General features: G+C 39.4%; 6 protein-coding genes across 20 annotated transcripts in view; 2 read left to right on the top strand and 4 right to left on the bottom strand.

Moving 5' to 3' along the window:
* The window catches only part of LOC109856571 (TLD domain-containing protein 2), a 137,618-nt gene extending 132,445 nt beyond the window's left edge, over positions 1 to 5,173 (top strand). For 10 of the 12 annotated variants that reach the window (XM_020431985.1, XM_020431987.1, XM_020431983.1 and 7 more), the window contains 3 exons: positions 3,621 to 3,902; positions 4,301 to 4,470; positions 4,567 to 4,702. In XM_020431985.1, the coding sequence (XP_020287574.1) occupies positions 3,621 to 3,902; positions 4,301 to 4,470; positions 4,567 to 4,702 (588 nt within the window). Of the gene's footprint in view, positions 1 to 2,800; positions 2,865 to 3,620; positions 3,903 to 4,300; positions 4,471 to 4,566 lie in introns of those variants that run through there. The other 2 variants (XM_020431992.1, XM_020431980.1) reach the window with 2 other exon arrangements.
* A 7,191-nt stretch (positions 5,174 to 12,364) lies between these two features.
* Positions 12,365 to 14,285, bottom strand: LOC109856579 (syntaxin-8). The gene is made up of 6 exons (XM_020432009.1): positions 14,000 to 14,285; positions 13,847 to 13,931; positions 13,539 to 13,733; positions 13,202 to 13,452; positions 13,020 to 13,112; positions 12,365 to 12,927 (listed from the first exon to the last, which is right to left on the bottom strand). The coding sequence occupies exons 2-6, from the start codon at positions 13,879 to 13,881 to the stop codon at positions 12,767 to 12,769; spliced, it is 735 nt and encodes a 244-aa protein (XP_020287598.1). The 5' UTR covers positions 13,882 to 13,931; positions 14,000 to 14,285; the 3' UTR covers positions 12,365 to 12,766.
* A 183-nt stretch (positions 14,286 to 14,468) lies between these two features.
* On the bottom strand, positions 14,469 to 15,406 carry LOC109856582 (dynein light chain 4, axonemal-like). Its single transcript, XM_020432013.1, has 2 exons — positions 15,322 to 15,406; positions 14,469 to 14,971 (listed from the first exon to the last, which is right to left on the bottom strand). The coding sequence occupies exons 1-2, from the start codon at positions 15,379 to 15,381 to the stop codon at positions 14,723 to 14,725; spliced, it is 309 nt and encodes a 102-aa protein (XP_020287602.1). The 5' UTR covers positions 15,382 to 15,406; the 3' UTR covers positions 14,469 to 14,722.
* A 116-nt stretch (positions 15,407 to 15,522) lies between these two features.
* Positions 15,523 to 17,910, top strand: LOC109856577 (probable cytosolic Fe-S cluster assembly factor AGAP009023). 2 transcript variants are annotated; one of them, XM_020432004.1, is made up of 8 exons: positions 15,523 to 15,607; positions 15,748 to 15,917; positions 16,007 to 16,105; positions 16,194 to 16,346; positions 16,437 to 16,707; positions 16,788 to 17,036; positions 17,123 to 17,500; positions 17,591 to 17,910. In XM_020432004.1, exons 2-8 carry the CDS (start codon positions 15,852 to 15,854, stop codon positions 17,830 to 17,832), a joined length of 1,458 nt encoding a protein of 485 aa, XP_020287593.1. In that variant the 5' UTR covers positions 15,523 to 15,607; positions 15,748 to 15,851; the 3' UTR covers positions 17,833 to 17,910. The 2 variants fall into 2 exon arrangements, with proteins under 2 accessions (XP_020287593.1, XP_020287594.1); XM_020432005.1 differs by lacking the exons at positions 15,523 to 15,607; positions 15,748 to 15,917 and having other exon boundaries at positions 16,042 to 16,105; positions 16,174 to 16,346.
* Position 17,911: 1 nt separating this feature from the next.
* LOC109856580 (thioredoxin domain-containing protein 9) lies at positions 17,912 to 19,362 on the bottom strand. Of its 2 annotated transcripts, none has more exons than XM_020432011.1 (4): positions 19,099 to 19,362; positions 18,822 to 19,002; positions 18,484 to 18,685; positions 17,912 to 18,402 (listed from the first exon to the last, which is right to left on the bottom strand). In XM_020432011.1, the coding sequence occupies exons 2-4, from the start codon at positions 18,996 to 18,998 to the stop codon at positions 18,128 to 18,130; spliced, it is 654 nt and encodes a 217-aa protein (XP_020287600.1). In that variant the 5' UTR covers positions 18,999 to 19,002; positions 19,099 to 19,362; the 3' UTR covers positions 17,912 to 18,127. The 2 variants fall into 2 exon arrangements, with proteins under 2 accessions (XP_020287600.1, XP_020287599.1); XM_020432010.1 differs by having other exon boundaries at positions 18,822 to 19,005; positions 19,099 to 19,361.
* A 1,157-nt stretch (positions 19,363 to 20,519) lies between these two features.
* On the bottom strand, positions 20,520 to 21,702 carry LOC109856578 (suppressor protein SRP40-like). 2 transcript variants are annotated; one of them, XM_020432008.1, is made up of 2 exons: positions 21,007 to 21,702; positions 20,520 to 20,920 (listed from the first exon to the last, which is right to left on the bottom strand). In XM_020432008.1, exons 1-2 carry the CDS (start codon positions 21,578 to 21,580, stop codon positions 20,847 to 20,849), a joined length of 648 nt encoding a protein of 215 aa, XP_020287597.1. In that variant the 5' UTR covers positions 21,581 to 21,702; the 3' UTR covers positions 20,520 to 20,846. The 2 variants fall into 2 exon arrangements, with proteins under 2 accessions (XP_020287597.1, XP_020287596.1); XM_020432007.1 differs by having other exon boundaries at positions 20,522 to 20,937.
* Positions 21,703 to 21,719: the final 17 nt, after the last annotated feature.

The raw sequence follows: 21,719 nt of genomic DNA on the forward strand, positions 1-21,719 counted from the left end.
TCTCTCTCTCTCTCTCTCTCTCTCTCTCTCTCTCTCTCTCTTTTCATCGCTTGTTTTTTCAAATTGTCTGCACATGTTGGTTTTGTTACAGCGTGTTCTATACCTACTCCTACTTCATCTCGCGATGACCTCCGCTTGATCCAAGATTGACTCGTATTTCAGACACGAACACGTGGCCGATAATGTTGTCATCTCGCGCCACGATCGGAGATGACACAATTAACTCTCACAGAGAGATGAGTATCGCAAGTGTGTTAACGAATATATTACGCGCGTTTGAATGGCAAGTGAGTAACGCCTGTTCTCTTCTCGTTTTCTTGATCTTCTTGTGCGCCATACGCGCGGCAGTTATTACACAACAAATTTCCGCGCGCGAAATTTTTATCCCGTTCGCACGGGACAGTTTTGATTGTTCACAGCGAACGATAAACCCGGCGTGTTGTCTCTCCCCTCCACTTCTCTTCGGGGGTAATTTATTGGAAGGCTGATAATTTGTGCGCGTCGTTTAATTAACTGTTTGCGTGAAACATCTGGTCGCTGGGAGTCGCGTGAGCGCGACCGAAGCGGTCGATAATGAGAGTCTCAGGAAAACCTGAACCGCAATTAGCGCCTCTCGAGCATTTTTACATTCGCGAGAAGACACACACGTCGAAAAAGCGCGCGATACGCGCCGATAACGCAATTATCTTTCCGCTAGTTAAGCGGGACTCTTCCACGCGCAGTCGTAAACCACGGAGAAATAGCGTGAGAGGGAAAGAAACTCGAGTCTCGGTATTTTACAGTCGCGTCGTTTAATAAACAATGTGACGAACAGAACACACATCGCTCGTCGGAGCTTCTTCTCCCGCGGGATCAAAGATTATCGGAATAAATTTTTCCCAAAGTGCCCTCCCTTTTTCTCCTCTCAAAACAGATAATGTGTGCCGCGGCAGGAACATTTGTTTTTTGATAACACTAGCACAACACAGGCGCGCGCGTTATTATTATTTTTATTTTAACGTGTTGTGTTGTGAACGCAATACGTTAAAAATCTGTCATCACGATGACAGCTATTATATACGTCTTACAAACCATATAATACATATGTGAGAGATGTCAGAAATAACGTATGAAAATCACACTCGAAAAATAGTGAGAGGAAAAAGTGGAAAACCAACACGTGACTTTACTTTAGTCACGTCCTTAAAGTCACGTGACTTTAGTCACTTGTTGGTTTTCCTATCCTCACTGTCACGTTACTTTTTTTAGATACGTTTTTAAAGTCACGTGACTTTAGTCAGTGTTAGTTTTCCTCTCTTCACTATCACGTTACTTTATTCTAAGGTCTGTTCTTTTTACCTGAACTGGCTGCACTAGTTCAGAGTTTATCTTTTTTACTTCACATTGGAAAAAGAAAGATAAACTCTGAACTAGTGTAGCCAGTTCAGGTAAAAATAAGAGACTTCTAGTTACGTTTTAAAGTCACGTGACATTAGGCACGTATTGTTTTTCTTCTTCTCTCCTTCCTGTCACGTGTTGGTTTTCCACTCTTCTCTTTTTCTATTTTTCGAGTGTGATTTTCACGTGTTATTTCCGACACTTCTCTCCTGTGTGTATTATATGCTTTGTAAGACCGTCGTGCTTTAATCCGTTTCTCTGGAGTACGTTCCAAAATCCTACCTTGGTTATTAAAATGCTATATTTTGCGTCACGTGTACTATATAGTTTTCGGTTATCAAGGTAAGATTTTGGAAACGTACCCCTGTGTGTTGGCGAATACTGTGATATTGCTCCGTGAAAATCTCCTCACTTTTTAATTGCATGAAATTTCGCGTATAAGTGACACTACCGTGCCTCTTGATTCGCGCGACGTGAATCACGAGAAACACATCCGAGAATCGTCAAACCGTCGAAACACACGCGGCCGTCTACTTTTTCTCGCGAGCGACAATTTTGTTTTTTTCTCAATCGGTTTATAATTGGTGTTAATGGAAATCAATCGATTGATGCAATAATATTGTCCGATGTCATCATCGTCTGATTACTAATTTACGATACAACTCGTTTTATTAATATGTTTGCATATTTACGCGCGAATAAGGTCGTGCGATTTTTTTTTTGTTTTTTTTTTTTGTAATTCGTAATAAGTAGTTTCACGATTTTGTGTTAGGCTTTACTTCCGACGTTTCCTTCTTGAAAATTCAACGCTTGAGAAACGTAACGTCGAAGAATATAACAATAAAACTTTGTCATGACTCACTCACGCATCTCTTCTCGAAGTCGATTACGGAGACAGAAACTCGGCTACACCTCATTACGGCGAAGTTAAATTGATCTCTGGAAACTGTTCGAGTATACAAAGAGACGAATTAACATTTTTTGCAAACGACAACACGTCTGAAGCGAGAGAAGAAAATGATATGCGCAGCAGATTTCTCAGACTTGGATCGTCCGATTTGCTTTTTTTTTTCCCGCGTTAACTCTGCGTTTGGCGGTATATATGTATATATATATATATAAATATACGTAATACACCTGTCGCATTTTGTTTGTAAACGCGCGGTGTTATTAGCTCTCGTGTCAATTTCGCGACAACAGCGAGGAGGGCGTCGCTACCGGCAGGATAGAGCCGTGCGAAAATCGTTCGATCACGAGCTTATCGAGGGGGAAATTCACGTTGTAGCTTTCAGAATTGCACATTGGTGTGTCGATAGAATCGCGTTTCCTTTCCGCGAGGTGACGGACAAAAGTAATTCGATATATATCGAAAGCACGTAAGCGGCCTCTCGTCGTCATTAAATAAATTATCTGACAATTCAGCAGAATAAAATCGGTTACGTGAGGCCACTTCGGAGAGGAACAACAACATGACACACTTGGATGCGGTAGTGCCCTATAAATGTGCTTTACATCTAGCTGTGAACCGAGGAGGTCAGAAGCAAAAACGAACGGATATGTTGTTGGATTTATATGTTCGCATATAAATCTAATCGCGGATTTATATTTATATTTTTTATTTTTTAATGTACTCATGACGCACATATTTGTAATATTTGAAAATTTATTTTGGATCAAGCAAAACAAGCAAAATACATCAGATTTTTGTCGTAGCGAATACATCAGTTGTACAACGAAACAAAAATATTGCCACAACACACGTTGGCATCACAAAACTACAAAGCTTTTTCGTCATTAATTTACTTGAGTGTTCCGCTTGGATGATTGTAAAATAGACTTTTAGGACACACTCGGACTATTTACTTATATCCAGCATATTCCAAGTAGACACATCCACATGTGCATGTTACAAATTAGTCTTCATCATCGTTCATGAATACATATTGGAACAAGCTTCTCATTTACGTGTCGTCAGCGACACCGCGTTGTATTCGCATTGTGTGATAGCACAATAGACAAACAGGAGTTCATCCATTTCACAGTTCATTCTTACCTATAGATAATTTGTCGTTCTTGGTAGACACACGCGCACACACAACTTGGCTTCTTACCTCCTCGATTATAGAACTAGCGATCAGTATATATATATGTATATGTATATATATATACACACACACACGTTATCATTGTGTGCTTGTACGGATATGTGTCGCTGATGACGGGTGTTTCTCTCGCGTTCGCAGGTGCTGTCTATGAGCGAGGAGTTCAGACGAGCTCTGTACGCGAACAGCGCCGTTTCCCTGGACAATGACGTCATCGTGCCGGACCTGATCGGCACAACGGAAATACTCAGCGACGAGCACAGGGAACATCTCTGTCGTCATCTGCCCGCGAGAGCGGAAGGTTATCAGTGGACTCTCGTATTCAGTACCAGCCAGCACGGTTTCAGTCTCAACAGCATGTACCGAAAGATGGCGAAGGTCGAGAGCCCGATCCTGTTGGTCATTGAGGACACCGAGGGCAATGTAAGTGTACTTGTTTAATTAAAGCGGCGACGTGTGTGATTTTGATTTTGCAGAGAAAAATTCAGCATTGACCTGAAATATTTTTCTCACTAAGAGAGTGTGTATTCGAAGCATATATTCGAAGACCGACCTCGATTGTGAACCCGAGAGACTAGAGAGTTTTGCGTAATTAGTCATAAGTGAAACATTAACGCGAACTCGTGTTGTTAGCGCGTTTACTGGTTTACTTTGGCGTTCCGCGTCCAAACTGGTTTACCGCTAACTCGTTCGCTCGGATTGTTTGACCGGAGCGAACACACGGAGAGTGTCATGTGACATTTTTTTTTCTCCATGATGTGTTGCAAGACGCACGTGCAGGTCGCAGCCTTCAAGAGTTTCACCTTGTTTCTGTGTTGCAGGTGTTCGGTGCGTTGACCTCGTGCTCGTTGCACGTGAGCGATCACTTCTACGGTACTGGCGAGTCCCTGCTCTTCAGGTTTACGCCGAAGTTTCAAGCCTTCAACTGGACAGGGGACAACCTGTACTTTATCAAAGGCAACAACGAGAGTTTGGCGATCGGTGCTGGAGAGTACGTTTACACTTTTTTTCCCCCTAAAAAGATCCCGTTTTCAACAACTTGTTTTTGCGAAGAAAATCTCAACGTGGTTTTTTAATTTTTCTCCAGCGGAAAGTTCGGACTCTGGCTGGACGGTGATCTGTACCAAGGCAGGACGCAGTCGTGCAGCACGTACGGCAACGAGCCGTTGGCGCCGCGCGAGGACTTCGTCGTCAAGACGCTGGAATGCTGGGCGTTCATATAGGACACGGCCTCATATCCCCAGCCCACCGCTCCTTCGCCCTCGCCGCAATCCAATCTGACCTGAACTTCCGAACCTCACGGAGATTTCGTATCCCCCTCAGGAGAGATTAGAGGAAGACTAATGATCTTAAGACATTAATGATGAAGTTGAATCATATCAATGTTGCCACGACGCGCCGAGATTAGCCTGATCTTCGTCTTTTGGGAAATCCTTGCCCGGTGTCTGACAGGATGAGATCTTCCCAAGGAGAAGGAGAGTGCGAGTCGTCAGTTCTCTGCGCGAGAAGAGACAACGGTGATATCCGCCCGGAGATGGTGAAATTGACGATAGGCAGCCTCGAAAGGGATGCGGAATGATAAGGAAATTAAAACAAAAAAAAAAAGAGGCTGTGGTCCAAAGTTGCGCGACCGTAGCGCCGCGTGCTGTACGCGGAATTCTTGCGCATCGCGTAGCTACTCTGATTATCATTAACTGCTCCCGACTCCTTGTCTTTTTTAAGTTGGCGTATTTATTTTGTTTTTTTTTTATATATATACATATATATATATATACTCATTTTTGTTGAGTGTTCGTCGCTCGTTTAATTCGATTATATTATTTGTTTGACCGAGAGTCGAAGAATCATGATTACTTTTTATGATAATCGTTTACTCCGAACTAGTCGTGAGTTTATGACACATTTTATGCTGATGTGAAGGTAAATTAAGATAATAGAGTGAGGGTGATGATGATGATGATGATGATGATGATAATGATAATGATAATGATGATGATGATGCGTATGATGATAATAATGATGATGATGATGCGTATGATGATAATGATGATGATGATGATGATGATGATGATAATGATAATGATAATGATAATGATAATGATAATGATAATGATAATGACGATTATGATGACAGTGATGAAAGAATGAAAGCGTGAGTGTGATTGAGAACGATATGGATAGGATGCGAAAAACGATGTATATATATATTAAATATATGTAAGTTAATTATATATATACAACGTTTTTTTTTTCTTTTTTTTTTTGAAAAAGGATAACTTTACGATTCAAGCGCGATAAAAACGCTAAAAAAAAACTAACAGTTTGTTGATGTGTAGATAATAAATGATGTGTAGATAGTAAATGTAAATATACATATAACATATACATATACATATACATATACATATACATATATATGATCGTGTTGCAATGATTATAATTTTGACAAGTAGAAAGAGAGAGAGAGAAAAAAAAACTCTTCGCGGAAACACTGTGTAGCTCGTCATGTATAGTCCCCGCGGTGACGTTTTCTCCGGGGGAACGCACACGACACGCATTATTACATACCATAAAAAAAAAAAAAAGAACGAAAAAAAATACATGAGGATTGATACACGAGGAGACTTGCAAGCGTGCTCTCGCGCCATCGAATAATAGGGGATCAGAGAAATAAAAAGTAGTTTTTAGAGATGGAAGAGAATTACCTCGCGTGTGCGCTTTTACAGGTTGCGAAAGAGATTGCGGGAGAAAATTCCGGAAAAAAAGAAAAAAAACGAGAAATCGATGAACGTTTTTATGAGCGAGTCGAGGAGCGTATTATCCGCGAATCTTGTCGTCAGCAACGTAGTATATGTGCTTTCGGAGTCACAAACGACCACAACGAACACACATGTCTGTGCCTGCTTCGCTCTCTTTGTCTCCCTCCGCCAAATGTATACGCTCGATGTGAAGCGAGTTGTTGTTTCTCGAACCGGCGAGCCTCTGTGCCGAAACACGCGTTACGCGAACTTTCCCCCTAGTGTGTGTGTCTCAAAGAGATCGAGATCACCTTGTAGTTTACAGAGATCGTCGCGTTTCCGCTCGCGTTTCCGACGACGCTCTTTTCAACCTAGTCCTTACTTTGTACGCGACACAATCACAAATCACCAAACTGTCCGAGCTTAACTAATCCGTGCGAGTGTTCGCGTTGTCGTAGGCAAAGTTCCTCACAACAGCCGGAACTTGAACTCGTTTTGTAACTCGCCCGTCTCCATTCCCCCCAGCCCCGTCGATTTGCAAAGAGAGAGAAAGAGAGAGAGAGAACAAAAACTTTTTGTTACACGAGCGACGCGCGAGATGGGGACGAACTTTTCTTCGGCGGGCGTGATGACGTTGAGTCGCGAGTCACGGTCTACTTCCTCTCGGTGCGCGCGTTTTTCCACTGATACACGTCGCGACGACCACGGAAGGAATCATCCACGCGTTTTTGTACTACGTAGACCTAATGACAAAAAAAACACCGCCATATTTTCTCTCCCCTCCCTCCCCCCCGTTCCCTGTAATTACTCTAGATTACAATTTGTACTCCGCGACCACGCGTTGTATATTGTTTCTATATACGATTTCGGACCTTCGTATCTTAACGACAGCGTTCCTCGATCGGTCGAATCGCCGACTGGCTGGGGCACACGCCACACTACGACCAAGAGTGCTTATTATATTAACACGTGAGCACAATAAAAAAAAAAAAAAGAAACACACGCAGAAAAACTTTTGATCTATCTTTACCTATTTCTCTCTCTCACCACAAACACACGTCACACACGTTATTACTCTCTCCCCGGTGCAACACCATCGGAGAAAGACACACACGTTCGAAAGACTGAGCGGCCGATCCAAGAGGAGGAGAAGGAGAAGGAGGAGATCCGAGTGTTTTTGCGCACTGGTTACAAGACGCACCAAAAAAAAAAAAAAAAAACAGGAGAGAAACGGGGAAGAATTAAAATTCGCGCGGCCGAAGCCGCCGATTGTCGGACGGGACACGATGTGACGCTCGATGAGAAAATTTCGATTTCGGGAATCGGGGTCCCGGCGTTGGGTCCTCATTGTTGTCCGAGCTTTTCGTGTTGATGTGTCACACCGCTGAAGTATACAAACATTTTTGTCGGAACAGCTAATTTGTTCCCGTCGTCACAGTAGAACAACAATCGAAACAAATTCTCGTAAATTCCCGATTTCGAGACAAATTTATTTACACTTGTAGCTACCCCCTCCCGGAGAAGAGCAAATTAATTTTTTTTTTCGCGTCGAAACGTCGCAATACATATCTCGAGATCGCGCCGGTTTTCTCGATTCCCGATCACGCGCGACGAAGCACAAAAGAAAAAAAGAAACAAAAACCCAGAGAGATCGTTAGACAGCACTACCGGCTTACTAGGGTGGCAGTCTCGAATCTGTCACACTCAATGCGACACACAATAAAGTTAAAATAAAATAAAAAAAAAAAAAAAAACGTTACAAACTTAGCGTTGCTTAGAGCGTAAAAAAGAAAAGAAAATTTTAGCGTTTATAGGCGTAATATCATGTGATATTTTAAGTAAAAAAGAAGAAAAAAAAACAAAAGTTTTGCGCTCTCCCTAGATGATCTAAATCGAGTCGCTTCGGTTGTACACGCGCGACACGACACGTCGTATTTACATATATTTACTTACATATATAATACACGCAACATGCCTCGAGGATGTAGGAGGTCCTTCCTTTTCCGCTTCCTTGATCGCGAAGCGTGACACAGCGTTGAACGTTGTTGTTTGCATAGAAACATAAAGAAAAAACCTAAATCTTCTTCGATTCGGAAAGCGCGAGATTGAAAGTTGTTATTTTTGTCGATGAAAGAAAAGCGCGCGTACATTCGGTGACAGGTACGTAAACGACACAAGCCGCGAACGAGAGAGAAGCGCTCGAAGAAAAAAACCCAGGTTTATATACTGTCGTGTGACTCTCGCCTTAAATGTGTGAAAACAAACTCAAAGATATATCGATGTGCATTGTAACACAAAAAATAAAAGATCAAGTAACACATACGTTTGGAAAGTGAACTTTCCGTTGATTATTTATTTTTCTGCATTTTGTTGTGTGTTATGTGTGTTTTTTCTTGTTTTTTTTTTTTCATTATTTGTATTGTTATTTTTCGTTGGTGTTTTTCGCAGCCGAGCCACAACAATCAGTACAACCTTTGCGATGAAAGACGTCGTAGCGTGCGAAGTCTTCCGGCCGGACGAGACGCGATTCAAGAATTGAGTTCGATTAAGTCTCTCTGTCGCGTTTCGACAAATGTGTCTCGCGTATTTTGCGTGAGAGAGAGAGAGAGAGAGAGAGAAAAAGAGAGAGAAAGCCAGAAGTGATAAAAATATTTATAGATATTTTTAATTGACACATTTACTTGAATATCTTCCGGGGGATACATAACACACGTGCTCTTGCGAACTTCGCGATATGCCGTCGTCGAAACGATGCGATTTTCAACTCATTTTCGAAGCCGCACAAACCGGCCGCAGGATTTTGCATTTAATATATTTATTGCTAATTAACTCTCTGTCGTTGCGTGTGAACGCTATTGTCTCACGCACACACACACACACACACACACACGCGTCGATATTATCCATATCATTGCCACAGTACATAACAGAGAACGGCACTTCTCGTCTGTCGTTCCGAGCGAAGATTTGCTTTTCTTCCTCTTCCACGAAGCGTCTTCTGTACCGAATTTAAAAAAAAAAAAAAAAAACGCGACAAATACGGACTCCTCTGAAGAAACATGCGGTACTGCCTCTGTAGAAGTAATAATCTAAAAAAAAGTGTATGCTTAGTGGCGGGCTATATTTATTAGAAGTAAGAGATTCTTGAGAGACGAATAATCGTAATTAATTAGCGAAATTAGACAGATATGTATCTTCGTATAAGAGAAATTCGGTAAATGTGGAACACAAACTTCTTGCTGCGTGGTCTGTTTTAAAAAAAAACATTATATACGATGTTACATGTGAGAAAAATTATGCATTAAGGTTTTTTTTTTCGAATTCTATGTATAAATATGTATATGTATACACACACGTGTGTATATATACATATATAAGTATAAATAAAATTCGGAAACTAAAATATCCGCCACTGAGAATTTACTAAATGGGATTGAAGAGAGAAAAAAAATAATCCCAACTGTAGCGAACTATATTTGACTATGCCCGCTCGCGGACGCTTGCGCGGTTAACTATTGTTATATATAAATATTTTAGAGTTGAGATATACAACAAAAGAGTGTCACATTTCGCTGCTTGGAAGTAAGTGCAAGAATCGCATTGTGCGTTCTAATAATATATTAAGACATTTGTGCTTATCTGTGTGTCTAACTGCGGAATAAACGGTTGTACTAAAATCTATATCAGCGATATGTAAGGGTGTTCCGTTTTTTTTTTTTTTTTTTTTTTTTTATATATATACACGATCGGATCTGTGAACAGTTGATTTCTTGATCAAATTCAAAAGTCCGCCTTCGGCGAGTCCTCGTAATAATTTTCACTTCAATTAGCGTCACTAAATTAAATTCTGTGCGAAGTCTTCGAATATACACAGAAATTGTTGTTATCGTTACATTTCTCTTGGCTGAGATTTTGGTTTTCTCTGACGTTTTCAAATAAATTTGATATTCCGAGACGAACACGATGCTACCGAAAAACAAAAAGAAGGCGAGAATCGAAAGAGTCAAAAATCGATCGGCGGGAATCTTTTTCCTGGAACACCCGCGCATATATTATATTCTAAAACACTATGTGTAGTTTGCGTTGTGAGAGATATCTGTAGACGAAGATGAGAGTAGCGAAACGCCACGCTAAGCAGAAAAAAAAACTAAAAAAAAAAAGAAAAAACAATCGTACACTCGGTATATATATATACATATATATATATGTATATATATGTATATATGTATATATATATATATATATATATACACACATATATATACATATAATTGCATAATACAGTATATACAAGTAGTTGATATACTTAAGCGCTCGTTTAGCGAATTAAATGAAATAAATTAAAAGGAGAGAGAAAAATCTCTCCGGAGAAGAAAGGGAGAGGCAAATTCCAGCAAGCAGCACAAGAGGAGACACATACATACCTTTGGTATACACATTGTCAATTAGATTCAGACTGACTGCAAGGACTTTGAACACGTATAAAAAAAACCAGTTCGATGTTCTTCGATGTTAGCTAAAAAAAAAAAAAAAAAAAAAAAGAAAAAATTGTCATCGTCGTCTTCGTTGATGAGCACGTTATTAAGAGTCCACGGAGATTTAAAAAGAAAAAAACTCGGGCCACACACACGCACACACACACACGCACACACACACACACACACACACATAGACAGAGGTGGCATGAGGAGAGCGAGAAGTGATAAAATATATGTATCATATATATGTACTATCAAAAATTAAACAAATTAGAACTTCGAAGTTCGAGGTGAGAGATATCGCTGGGTCTTGCAACGCGAGGGTCTTCAGCGCGCTATTTTTTGTTTGGTTTTTTTTTGGTCTCGCTGTGGAACTATATAATTAAAAACAAAAAAAAATCTGTATACGCGCTATGTTATCAGTGTGTGCGTTCTTATTCCGCTCTTACGCAAACTAACTTGTATAAGCAACAAAAAAAAACAACACGTGTTACTCGTTGAGGGAATTCTGAACGTTTTCAACTGATGCTTTTTTTGGAGAGAGAAATTCTGTTTGCTTTTCGCGCTTGCGGCGCGTGTAGCGATTGTCGGCTGAGATTCTCTTCTCTCTCTCTCTCTCTCTTTCTTTCCGCTCTTCGCGGAAAGAGACGGAGCGTCAGTTGAAACGTCAGTTCGCTGTGACCAAAATATTTCAAAGAGAATCGGAGAATGAAGAGAAGAGAGGAGCGCGATCCCTCGTCGCGTAAAAAAAAACGTCTGATCGGCTGTTAACGTAGACCAGATAGAAATTGTTCTTACAGAAGAACAGCTTGAGTTTAATTTTCCAAATACGAGAAAAAATTATCCGGATATACTATATTTGATGTGCGACGTACGTTCGTAGCTGTTTCTGTGTTGAAAGTTTCTAAGCGAGCGGCTAGTAGCTATAGCAGCAAGCAAACAACAAAAAAAAAAAAAAAAAAAAAAAACGAATTTTGTTGTAAACGGAGAGAATAAGTGTGTGGACGGAGCGTGAAACAGAGTTTTGTGTCGAAGTCGAATGGGCAACGTGTGCATGTTTCAATTAAAGTAAATGCGAACATTTCGATGTAAGGAAATTTCCAGTACAACTAATATCGAGATTCAGACGCGGTGCGTTATGATGAGATCTCAAAAATTGTATGCTACGTGAGAAGGAGAGAAAGAGCTCGGCGACTAGAGAAACTACTACTAAATGTAATAAAATTCAGTTTCACGAGAGACGGAAGGATTCTCTCGGGAAACGGTGTTGTGTAAGAAAAAAAAACAAAACAAAACAAACAAAAAAAAAATTTACGGTACATATATGTATATCCGCTGGAAGGGAAAAAGCTATATTATATATATATATTACAAATTGATCTATATAATTCTTTGATATATTTTTCTTTGAAAAACAAAGCGCAGAGAGAAACAATAGCGAGAGGACTCTTCTTTGTGTCCCTAGCGCCGAGAAGGTTCGACATAGTACCACAGATTCAGGATAGATATTTATGATATAAAAAAAAAAAAAAAATGAAACGAAAAGAAAAAGAAACAAATGTAAGATATATATATATACATATATATATATATGTAATACTACTAATTTTCGACTTTGTCAGTTTCTTTATTTCCCTCTCTCACACCCGACAAAAACCTTTCTTCGCTTGTTTCAATTGTAAACACACACACACAGTTGTCAGTGGCTGTAATATCATTTATATTTCTAACGTAGCAGTATATACAACTCAACTGTTTATATATAGAAAGACGCATATTTACAAAATACATATGGTCAAACTTCCTCTTATTACACATCAGTTGATACAATAACTTTTTTATATACTTCAGTATCATACACGTACTTTATCACCGAACGTTAAATTTCCTAAATATTTCAACAATAAAAGAAAACAAAACATATAAATAATTACGTGACGTGTCGTTCTAATTAGTAAGAGTTGAGAGATGTTACATTTCTATTTGTTGTTTTGGCGTCAGCTTTCGCGCTTCGCTGTTAAGTATAAACATGATTCACAAAATTAAAATAATATCGATCCGACGATTATTATTACACTAAGGAAACAACAAGAATGGCGACGAAAAGTATAAGTATCACCACCCAGTAACCACACGTGCGGTCTCTGGAACTGATACTACGGATTTGTTCGGTCTTATTGACTAAAGATTGATCGGTCCTGTCCATGTGATCAGCCAGATCGTCGATTATTTCTACATTGAAGAGAGAAAACAGATTCAACAGAGATTTATATTTCCAGATAGAAGGATTATCTCAAATCTCGTGAAATCCTCCGTTTGCTTACCATTGTGGTGATCTACTTCGTTGCTGATAGACTGTCCAATTTCTTTTTGACGAGCTATGACCTTACAAAGCTCTTCCAAGCCTTTGTCTTGTTCTGCAACAGAAAGAGAACAATGCGAATTACACACACATATGGTACAGTTACTACAACCGCTTCTTAAAGCAGTGCCACACAAAATATACCTTTCAGCACTTGGTCCTGATAGCTCATGAGATCGCTAACAGTTACTTGAACGTCTATCGGTCTCTCGTCCTCATCATCAGCAGCCCAGGAAGTTGTGCCACCGTCGGCAAAGGCCGAGGAGCCTCTCAACAAACTAGCGCGCGATGACGCGTAATCGCTTGTTCGCGGATCGTACAACTTCTGCAACTGAATATCTTTACTTTGTAATTGTTCCACCTGTCTTGTTCTACGTTCGGCTTCTTCAAACGTTCTGTACGATTGTGTCTTAAGGAATTTATTCGAACAACAAAATTAAATGGCAGTCAGATAAAGATACATGCAGACGTTAAAGGATACATTGTCTTTAACTTAGAAGCTTCTTCCACTTTGCTCTTCAACTGCTGAACCTCTCGCGTATACTGCTTCATGCGCAACCTTATGTTGGCCGACAAACTGCCGTAAGCTTTCGACGTTTTTGGTTCCCCGTTGCGCATGGTGAGCTGCTCCATAATCTCGCGGAACAACTTCTCACACGCGTCATACTCGGTGAGCCTGATTGTAGAAATTGTCGAGTGTCAAATTTTGTTTTAAAAAAATTCAACATTAAAATCAATTAGTTACGTAAATAAAGCAATTGGAATATGAACGTAAAAGCAAGAGTTTACCAAGGGTCAATTCCCTCGATGTTGATGAGTGCCATTTTCGTGTTTTTTCGTTGATACAAATGATGTCGAGTTCTTATCTCTCGTTCTAACGAGAACGCAGTAGTATAACAAGTATTTTACACATTATTTATATTAAAGAAAACTCTCTCTTACCCTCTCTCACATTGATAAGTGTATAATCGAATAATTTCAGTTTTTAACTAGTTGCTGTTTCGTTATTGTTAAATAAAATAAATAATAAGTATATTAAAAGCTCTTGTCATCACAACGAGCGCACAGCGCGGAATGTTTTTTTTTTTTTTTTTTTTTTTTTTTTTGACAAATAAGAAATGGATAATAAAACGCGACGCGTAGACTTGTATATGACAGCTCCAGATAACCTTAAAATCACGCGTCAACGTCAAACCTTCCTCCTACTCACATTCGCCATTTACAAAAGTGTGCGAGGCACACGTATATATATATTTACACATCGCTTAAGATATGGCGTCATGGCGTTGTTCTCTGGGCACCGCCATATTGAACGCGACGCTAGCACCGTCTGCTCGGGCGGGCCAGAACTACGCTGAAGCGAAACAATCGCGGATTGACGCAAAAATAAAACTGCGTTTAGCGATTCGCGCTGCTGATTGCATTTTATTGCGATAAAAAAATGTTACAAAACACAAAACTATGGACCCACACATTTGTACTAGACGTCACAAAATATTTCTATATCGATTTTGCATCATGTTTCTGCTTGCTTGTGTTACAATTGTTTTAAAGCACGCGTTGCACACTTACAAAACAAAAAAAAAACAAAGAAAACAAGCAATTTCACACGTTCACAGTTCTGTTTAAAAATATGCATTGAAACAATTTGAACGTCGTCGGTAGTTACGCGGATTTCCATATGCATATTGCCAAATTGCCGGCGCAGTACATGTACAGAAGATGCTTCAATTGATAAGTTATCTCGAAGCCGTAGCCCTCCCCGACCACGGTGTGCCACGACGCGCCGAATTTCTTGTCCATTGTTTCCTTGATCATTCGCGAGACGCTCTCGTAATTGTCCGCGTACTTCTCCGCTGCGGTCACGCACAGTTCCATCGCCTCTTGCTTCATCTCATCGGTCATATCGCATTTCTGCGCAAGTAAATATTAATACATAAAATTAATTATATAAATAAATATTTTTATGTGCTTCTTTTTTTTTTTTAACTCATCCTATTATTTTTTTAATCTCACGCGTATCGAATCTACTGCGATAAAAAACAATTTACACACGTATTTAAAAATTATATTTATAAGCGCGCGCGCGCGCGATGTTTATGTTAATAAATCAGCAAGTCGATCGAAAACAAGCGTGTGAAAACGTCACGCGTGCGCGCGTTCTTCTATTGATCAAACCCAAACTGTTTACATCTATTTTACACGAAAAAAATCCACGCGCGACGAGATTTATCATCGCAAAGCGTGCGCAACTCTCTACTCACTCTGCAAAGTGGATAGGTATGGAGAATTTTCACAACGTCGTCCTTTCTCACTTCGGTCATTTTTTGTAATTTTTTCTTACAAACACAAGAGAGAAGAAAAGAGAAATTTGTGTTCCTTTGGGATGTTGATACTAATGTTCCGCACAGTGAAATGGTTGCGATGTCTCAGGCGCAAGTCAGTGAGTCATGTGACTGATGTGACAAGAAGCGTTCTCCTCATTGCTCTTTAAATGTGAAACGAAGACAGACTTGACGCTCAAAAAGCGCGTGAGCGCCCAAAGCAAACGTATGTGTGCGTGTTGCGCACGTGTAAACTATTGAATTGCATTTGCACACGTGATCGTGAATTTCACGTGTGAAGTAATAAAATTTATCGTACCAGTTTTTCAAGATCGAAAGATTTTGATTGTATTAAATTTTATTCAGAAAACGATGAGAAGAGGTTAACACAGGCGTATTCAAAGCAAAACGTGTACGAGAATATCTGAAGAAGAGTTAATTGCAAAAATTGTCAAATTTCATTGAAAACAATGGCGTCACGATTCAGCAACGCGTTGCAGATCGTAAACTTGGATGATTTCATCACTCCATCGCAGGTATACATGACAAAATAAACTAATAATGGCATCCACCTGGATCTTCAGATGTCATCAAAAGTTTTACTATTTTGTTTATTGTTGTGCAGGAGTGCATTAAACCTATAGAAATACAGTCAAGCAAAAGCAAGACAGGTTCAAAAATAAAAATACAATCAGACGATGATGGTCTTTCAGTACTCAATGAGGTAAGTTTTTTCACGTAAACGTTTATATCTTGATGTGTACAATATTGTTTTATATTGAAATCCACAAGTTTTATCTTACATACTGCAGATGGGACAGTCGGAAAAACTGCAAAAAGTTGAAATCACTCTGGCAGACTGTTTAGCTTGCAGTGGTTGCATCACATCTGCTGAGAGTGTGTTGATCACTCAACAAAGTAGAGAAGAGATACTCAGAGTGTTTCAGGAAAAGACAGAGCAGCAGGTGAAGAAACGCATATCACGTGTATATTAAAATATGTTTTTTATGTAAAATTATTTTTCATGTATTTTTTCAATGGTTATCCATTGACAGAACATAGGAAGCACAGATTCCAAGTACATAGTAGTGAGCTTGTCGGTTCAACCTGTGCTGTCGCTAGCACATCGCTACGAGCTTTCGCCAGAGCAAACTCTCCGTAAACTGGCAGGCTTCTTCTATCGACTCGGAGCTGACGCGGTGTTGGACATGACTGCGGCGGATGATTTTGCTTTATTGGAAGCTGCCAAAGAATTTGTCGAACGTTACAAGGCCAATAAAGAAGGAGCAAAGAATCAATTACCAATGTTATCTTCTTCGTGTCCAGGTAATGCGCATAGGTAGCGTGTTGATATTTTGATGAGAATAAAAAGTGCGTTTTTTTTTTCAAAAACTTGTGAATTTTAGGTTGGGTATGTTACGCCGAGAAAACGCACGGAAGTTTCATACTGCCGCATATAAGCGTCACCAAGTCGCCTCAGCAAATAATGGGATCCTTGGTGAAGTATCACTTAGCCGAGACAATGGGCCTGTCGCCGGAACAGATATATCACGTAACCGTGATGCCTTGCTACGACAAGAAGCTGGAAGCTTCCAGAGAAGATTTTTACAATCAAGAGAAACAAACCAGAGACGTAGACTGCGTAATAACGTCGAGTGTGTACACACTTTGTGTCTTTCACATTGTATACCGTCACACTCGAATGCACAAATTGTAATAACAGAAAACACATTTCTTTCAGTCGAATTGGAACAGATGTTCAACGAGGACGGTTTAGTGTTGAACGAAGTAATTGAAGGTGAAATCAAACAGCCGTTTGGTTCTTACAACAAGAAACTGAAGAACAGATTATGGGGTCACAGTGGCTCGGGATCGGGTGGTTACGCGGATTTTATTTTCCGTTACGCAGCGAGAAATCTCTTCGACGAGGAAAATGTTACCGTGAACTTCAAGCCTCTCAGAAATCCTGATTTTCAGGAGGCGGAGTTGAAAAGAAACGATGAAGTGTTGTTGAGATTTGCCGTTATCAATGGATTTAAAAATATACAGAATATAGTGCAGAAGATGAAAAGAAACAAATGCGTTTACGACTACGTGGAAATTATGGCGTGTCCCTGTGGTAATTAATTGAAATAATATTGCGCATTTATATACATATATATGAGATACGTGTAAAAATTATGTTTCAACGTCTGATCGTTGTTATCAGGTTGTTTAAATGGCGGAGCGCAGGTAAGGCCCGAAGGAAACATACAGCCCCGAGAACTTGCCACGACGTTGGAAAACATGTATCGCGAGCTTCCGTTGAGCGAACCCGAGAAAAATAATGCGGTAACAAACTTGTACAAAACTTGGTTGGGAGGAGAACACACGGACAAAGTTGGCGCGTACTTCAGCACGCAGTATCACGAAATACAAAAACTGAATACAGCGCTCGCGATAAAATGGTGATAGATAAGACACATAGATAAGAAAAATGTATACTTTTTGCGTTGAAATATAAAATACTAGTTTCTCTATTACAAAATAATTTATTATATAATAAATTATTGTAGTTTATTATATAATAAATGTTTAAATTTAATTGTTATATAAAACAAACATTGTTCATTGTTTAATACGAAAACGAGACAAAAACGTGTAATACAAAATATTTGTGAATAAACATATTGATACATTAATTATAATTTAATATATAAAAACTTTTGCTAAAATGTAAATTAATATATGTTTTTCATTTTACAATTTACCAATCGTCATCATCAGAATCACCCGAATTATCATCACGTCCTTTGATGGTCTTAGGTTTTACCGATTTCAATATAAATGACTTTTTACTAGATTCTGAAATATTTGAATCGTCATCATAATTGATTGCACCAGACTGCGCGAGGCGATTCTGCAACGTTGCCGTGGAAAAGTCATCGCAATTTCCCAATTCAGTGAATCCAACAATATAATCCTTGGTTTTGCCGTTCACAATTAGAGCAATTGTAGGTATGATTCTAATTCGTAGCCGTTCTGTAATGTTTAAAATTATACGTTAACATATAAAATTTAATAAAATGTATTCGTACGTATCAAACGAATCTTATGTGTTACCAGTTAAGAATGGACATCTCTCAACATTTAATTTGCAGAATCTCGCTTCAATATGCTTCTTCGCAAGAATCTTGAAATGATGATCCACTATTTTACATCGAGGAGAATCGTCTTTGTAAAATAAACAGATGATGTTTTCTGACTTCTTGGATATTTCGAAGAATTCCTTCTCATCGTACAGTTCCGAATATTCTCCATGACCCTGTAAAATTACAAAATTTTAAACAAATTGTCAATTCTTACTATCATCTATACATACGTGTGTGTGTATTTTAAGTAAGTATTTTAGCTTTTAAATATTCTAAGAGTTTTTTTTTAAATATGCTGGAGTGTTGTACCGAAGCAAGCCAATCCTGCTTTTGTTTCTGCATCCGTTTGAGCTCGTTCAAACGATGGGCACGTATGTTTTCATAATCGTTGATGTCGAACTTGTCCAATTTCTCCAACTCCGCGTCCAACTGTTGCTCCACGTGAGCGGCAACTTCTATCACTTTTTGCTGAATTACACTCTCCATGTTTCTGCTATTGGAAAAGAAAAATTTTTTTACCAATAATTATTCAGTTTTTCCGACTCCTAAAACTCAAATACATTCGAAATGACAGGTTTTTCCTAACCTTCAAAGTCCTTAAAAGTGCGTCCGATGATCATTGGCCAAAGACAGTCCCGTGCTGTGTGCGCGATGCGTCACCGCGCGACAGTCCTAATGCCGTAAGAGCGAGAAGGACAGACTGTCGTGCTTTTCTCTCTTGTGTCAAAATCGACCCGGAGGTATATACACAAATCGCCCGAATTACTTCCGCTTGTTCCTGCTGCGCTTTAACACTTACATAATCATCCTGCTGCTTTTTCTCTCGTTCGTTCTTTCCTTTCTGGGACATTTTTTTCATGACCGGTTTCTTTGGTGAAAGTACAATGTCCTTGACTGAGGAATCAACCGGGATCTTCAAATTCTTCTTCCTTTACAGAAATTTATTGCTGGTTGTGGCCAAAAACTATGTTTAACAGTGCTTTTATTAAAAGAAAAAAAAACACTTATTTTGAGTAATAAAAGCACTGTTCAACAATAATTTTAATACTTAAAATAAATATTTTGGCCGTACGAGTACCCTGATAGGAAAACATTTACAAAATTATGTGACAAAATCTTGCACTAAAATTGTAATTTGCAATTATACAGATATATTTTAGGAAATAAATGTAAAAACATTGATCTTTTAGAAAAATATTTGTAGTTGTTCGCAAAATTACTTTCCAAATATTATTTCGGCAAAAGAATAACAATATGGCGAATCATTTTAGCAGTATATTTGCAAAATTAATTTAAAAAAAAATTGTCCAATAATTGAGAAAACAATTTCAGCTATGTGATGTTTAAAATATGTAGAAATATAATTGCATATGAAGAAATCAACTTAATTCATGTATATACTTAAGGAAATGCATAACAACTCTTTCGCAATTTTTGACAAGTATTATTTACAAAATTTTATTTCGACAAAACTGTTGCGTTATAGCGAATCATCATCTTAGCGCAATCATTGCAAAATCGTCAGTATTCATGATGCCATTTGTGTACAATATTTTCACAATTTGCCTATTAGGGATAATAAATTTTTGTAAGAGAAGAAAAATCCGAAGATCCATTTATTGACACACAAAGATGTTTTTTCGGGTTTGAACCGCGTTAGTGTCATTTTTATACCGACGTTTCGTGAACATTACAGCTCACTTCATCAGAGTTTAAAGAGCAGCCTGATACTGTATCAGGAAAAAACATCTTTGTGTGTTAATACTACACACCGCGAAAGCATCAAATATCAAATCCATTTATTTTCAACAGTTTTCAGTCGATATTTTCATCGTCATCGAGGAGATTGATGTCATCAAAACTGCACTGTTCAACATAACTGATTTTAATACTCGAAATAAATAATTATTTTTGTCACATCAGTAACAATAAATCTCTACGAGGGATGTTCACAAAAACATGCGCGTAAACGTGTAAAATGGCTACACTATCATTACTACTGTGATAATTAAAGTAAACAACAAAATATGTTGTTTGAAATTTCTTTTAATGCTGCAATATGTACAAGTATTAATAATAAATATGTCGCGTTAATTGACGGAAATCTTCGCCGAGGACACGCGCATCATTCGCGGATAATTATCCGTCGCTCCGATTATCGGCGACGGTGACATTTGCACCCTTCTGGGCGTCCAGCTTCCCGGATGATGACACGGAACGGTCACCTTCTTATTGTTCACAAAGCAGTAATTTAGCTTGTCCATGACGCGCTCGACGAACGTTCGGGTTTCGAGTTTCTCTCGAGCTGTCGAAATTCTCTGATCGGGACGACAGCTATCTCTTAGATATGACCGCGCGTCCGCCGAATTCGCTGTTGTTTTTGCAGCGCGAACTCGACTGGCCGATGTCTGAACAGAGCAGCAAACTGTGAATGCAGGAATCGCAAGAAGCTAAGAGATCAGCAACGCGCGAGTCGAGAAAAATCAAAACTTACACGAATTCTCGTTTTCACGCAGCTGCGTTTTATTTCTGATCGTGATCTTCGCCGCCTCGCTCTTCTTCGGGTACTTTTTAATTGCTTTCTGCGCATTTCTATCCGCTTTATTCGCGTCATCGTTTCTCACCGTCGAACTCGCCGCGGAACTTGAAATCGCCGAGTTTCTCGATAATCCGCGCAACTTCGCGACGTTGTTGCCTCTCAAAGATTCTCCGGAAACGCTCGCTCCTCTCGTGGCTAATGCGCTTTTGGAAAACGATCTTCCCGCGGCTTTCGTCAGGTTCGTCGTCGAAGTTCGATTGCCGCTCGTCGACCATTTGTTGAGATTGATCTGCGCGGTTGACTTTTGCACGCGCTCGGTGGTCTTCGGGGACGACGCGAAATTCGAAATCATCGGAAACGTGAAGAGGGACGGGAAGCGGATCGACGCGGACGAGTCGCGGAGCGTATCCTGGTGGTGCCTGGACGAAGAAGAAGACGTGACCCGCGGCACCAGATGCCGAAGTTCCGTCTGCAGCTTCTCGATCTCGTCGAGGCGCACCAGAATATCGTCGATCTTGTCGTCGGCCATGTCGTACAGGTATGTATACGTCGAATACGACGGTTACATCTTGAATGTGTTTAAATTTTAGCGGATAATGTTGTGACAACTGTCGCTCCGAAATTTTTTTTTTTTTTGTCGATCGAACAAACTTCGGCGTGAAGATCGT

This window comes from Pseudomyrmex gracilis, unplaced genomic scaffold (assembly GCF_002006095.1).
Source record: "Pseudomyrmex gracilis isolate BER0280 unplaced genomic scaffold, ASM200609v1 scaffold_124, whole genome shotgun sequence".
NCBI classification, from domain to species: Eukaryota; Metazoa; Arthropoda; class Insecta; order Hymenoptera; family Formicidae; genus Pseudomyrmex; species Pseudomyrmex gracilis.

Bases quoted from the DNA above. Each gene is read 5' to 3' on its own strand.
- LOC109856577 (XM_020432004.1), top strand. From the start codon at position 15,852: ATGGCGTCACGATTCAGCAACGCGTTGCAGATCGTAAACTTGGATGAT. The intron at 15,918-16,006 runs GTATACATGACA...ATTGTTGTGCAG, and splicing joins ATTTCATCACTCCATCGCAG to GAGTGCATTAAACCTATAGA. The intron at 16,347-16,436 runs GTGAAGAAACGC...ATCCATTGACAG, and splicing joins AGGAAAAGACAGAGCAGCAG to AACATAGGAAGCACAGATTC.
- LOC109856580 (XM_020432011.1), bottom strand. From the start codon at position 18,998: ATGGAGAGTGTAATTCAGCAAAAAGTGATAGAAGTTGCCGCTCACGTG. The intron at 18,686-18,821 runs GTACAACACTCC...GTAATTTTACAG, and splicing joins AGCAGGATTGGCTTGCTTCG to GGTCATGGAGAATATTCGGA. The intron at 18,403-18,483 runs GTAACACATAAG...TAAACATTACAG, and splicing joins GAGATGTCCATTCTTAACTG to AACGGCTACGAATTAGAATC.
- LOC109856579 (XM_020432009.1), bottom strand. From the start codon at position 13,881: ATGGCACTCATCAACATCGAGGGAATTGACCCTTG. The intron at 13,734-13,846 runs GTAAACTCTTGC...TTCTACAATCAG, and splicing joins ATCGAGGGAATTGACCCTTG to GCTCACCGAGTATGACGCGT. The intron at 13,113-13,201 runs GTATATTTTGTG...TTTCTGTTGCAG, and splicing joins TCAGGACCAAGTGCTGAAAG to AACAAGACAAAGGCTTGGAA.
- LOC109856582 (XM_020432013.1), bottom strand. From the start codon at position 15,381: ATGACCGAAGTGAGAAAGGACGACGTTGTGAAAATTCTCCATACCTAT. The intron at 14,972-15,321 runs GTGAGTAGAGAG...TTACTTGCGCAG, and splicing joins ATACCTATCCACTTTGCAGA to AAATGCGATATGACCGATGA.
- LOC109856578 (XM_020432007.1), bottom strand. From the start codon at position 21,580: ATGGCCGACGACAAGATCGACGATATTCTGGTGCGCCTCGACGAGATC. The intron at 20,938-21,006 runs GTAAGTTTTGAT...CTGCATTCACAG, and splicing joins GCGTGAAAACGAGAATTCGT to TTTGCTGCTCTGTTCAGACA.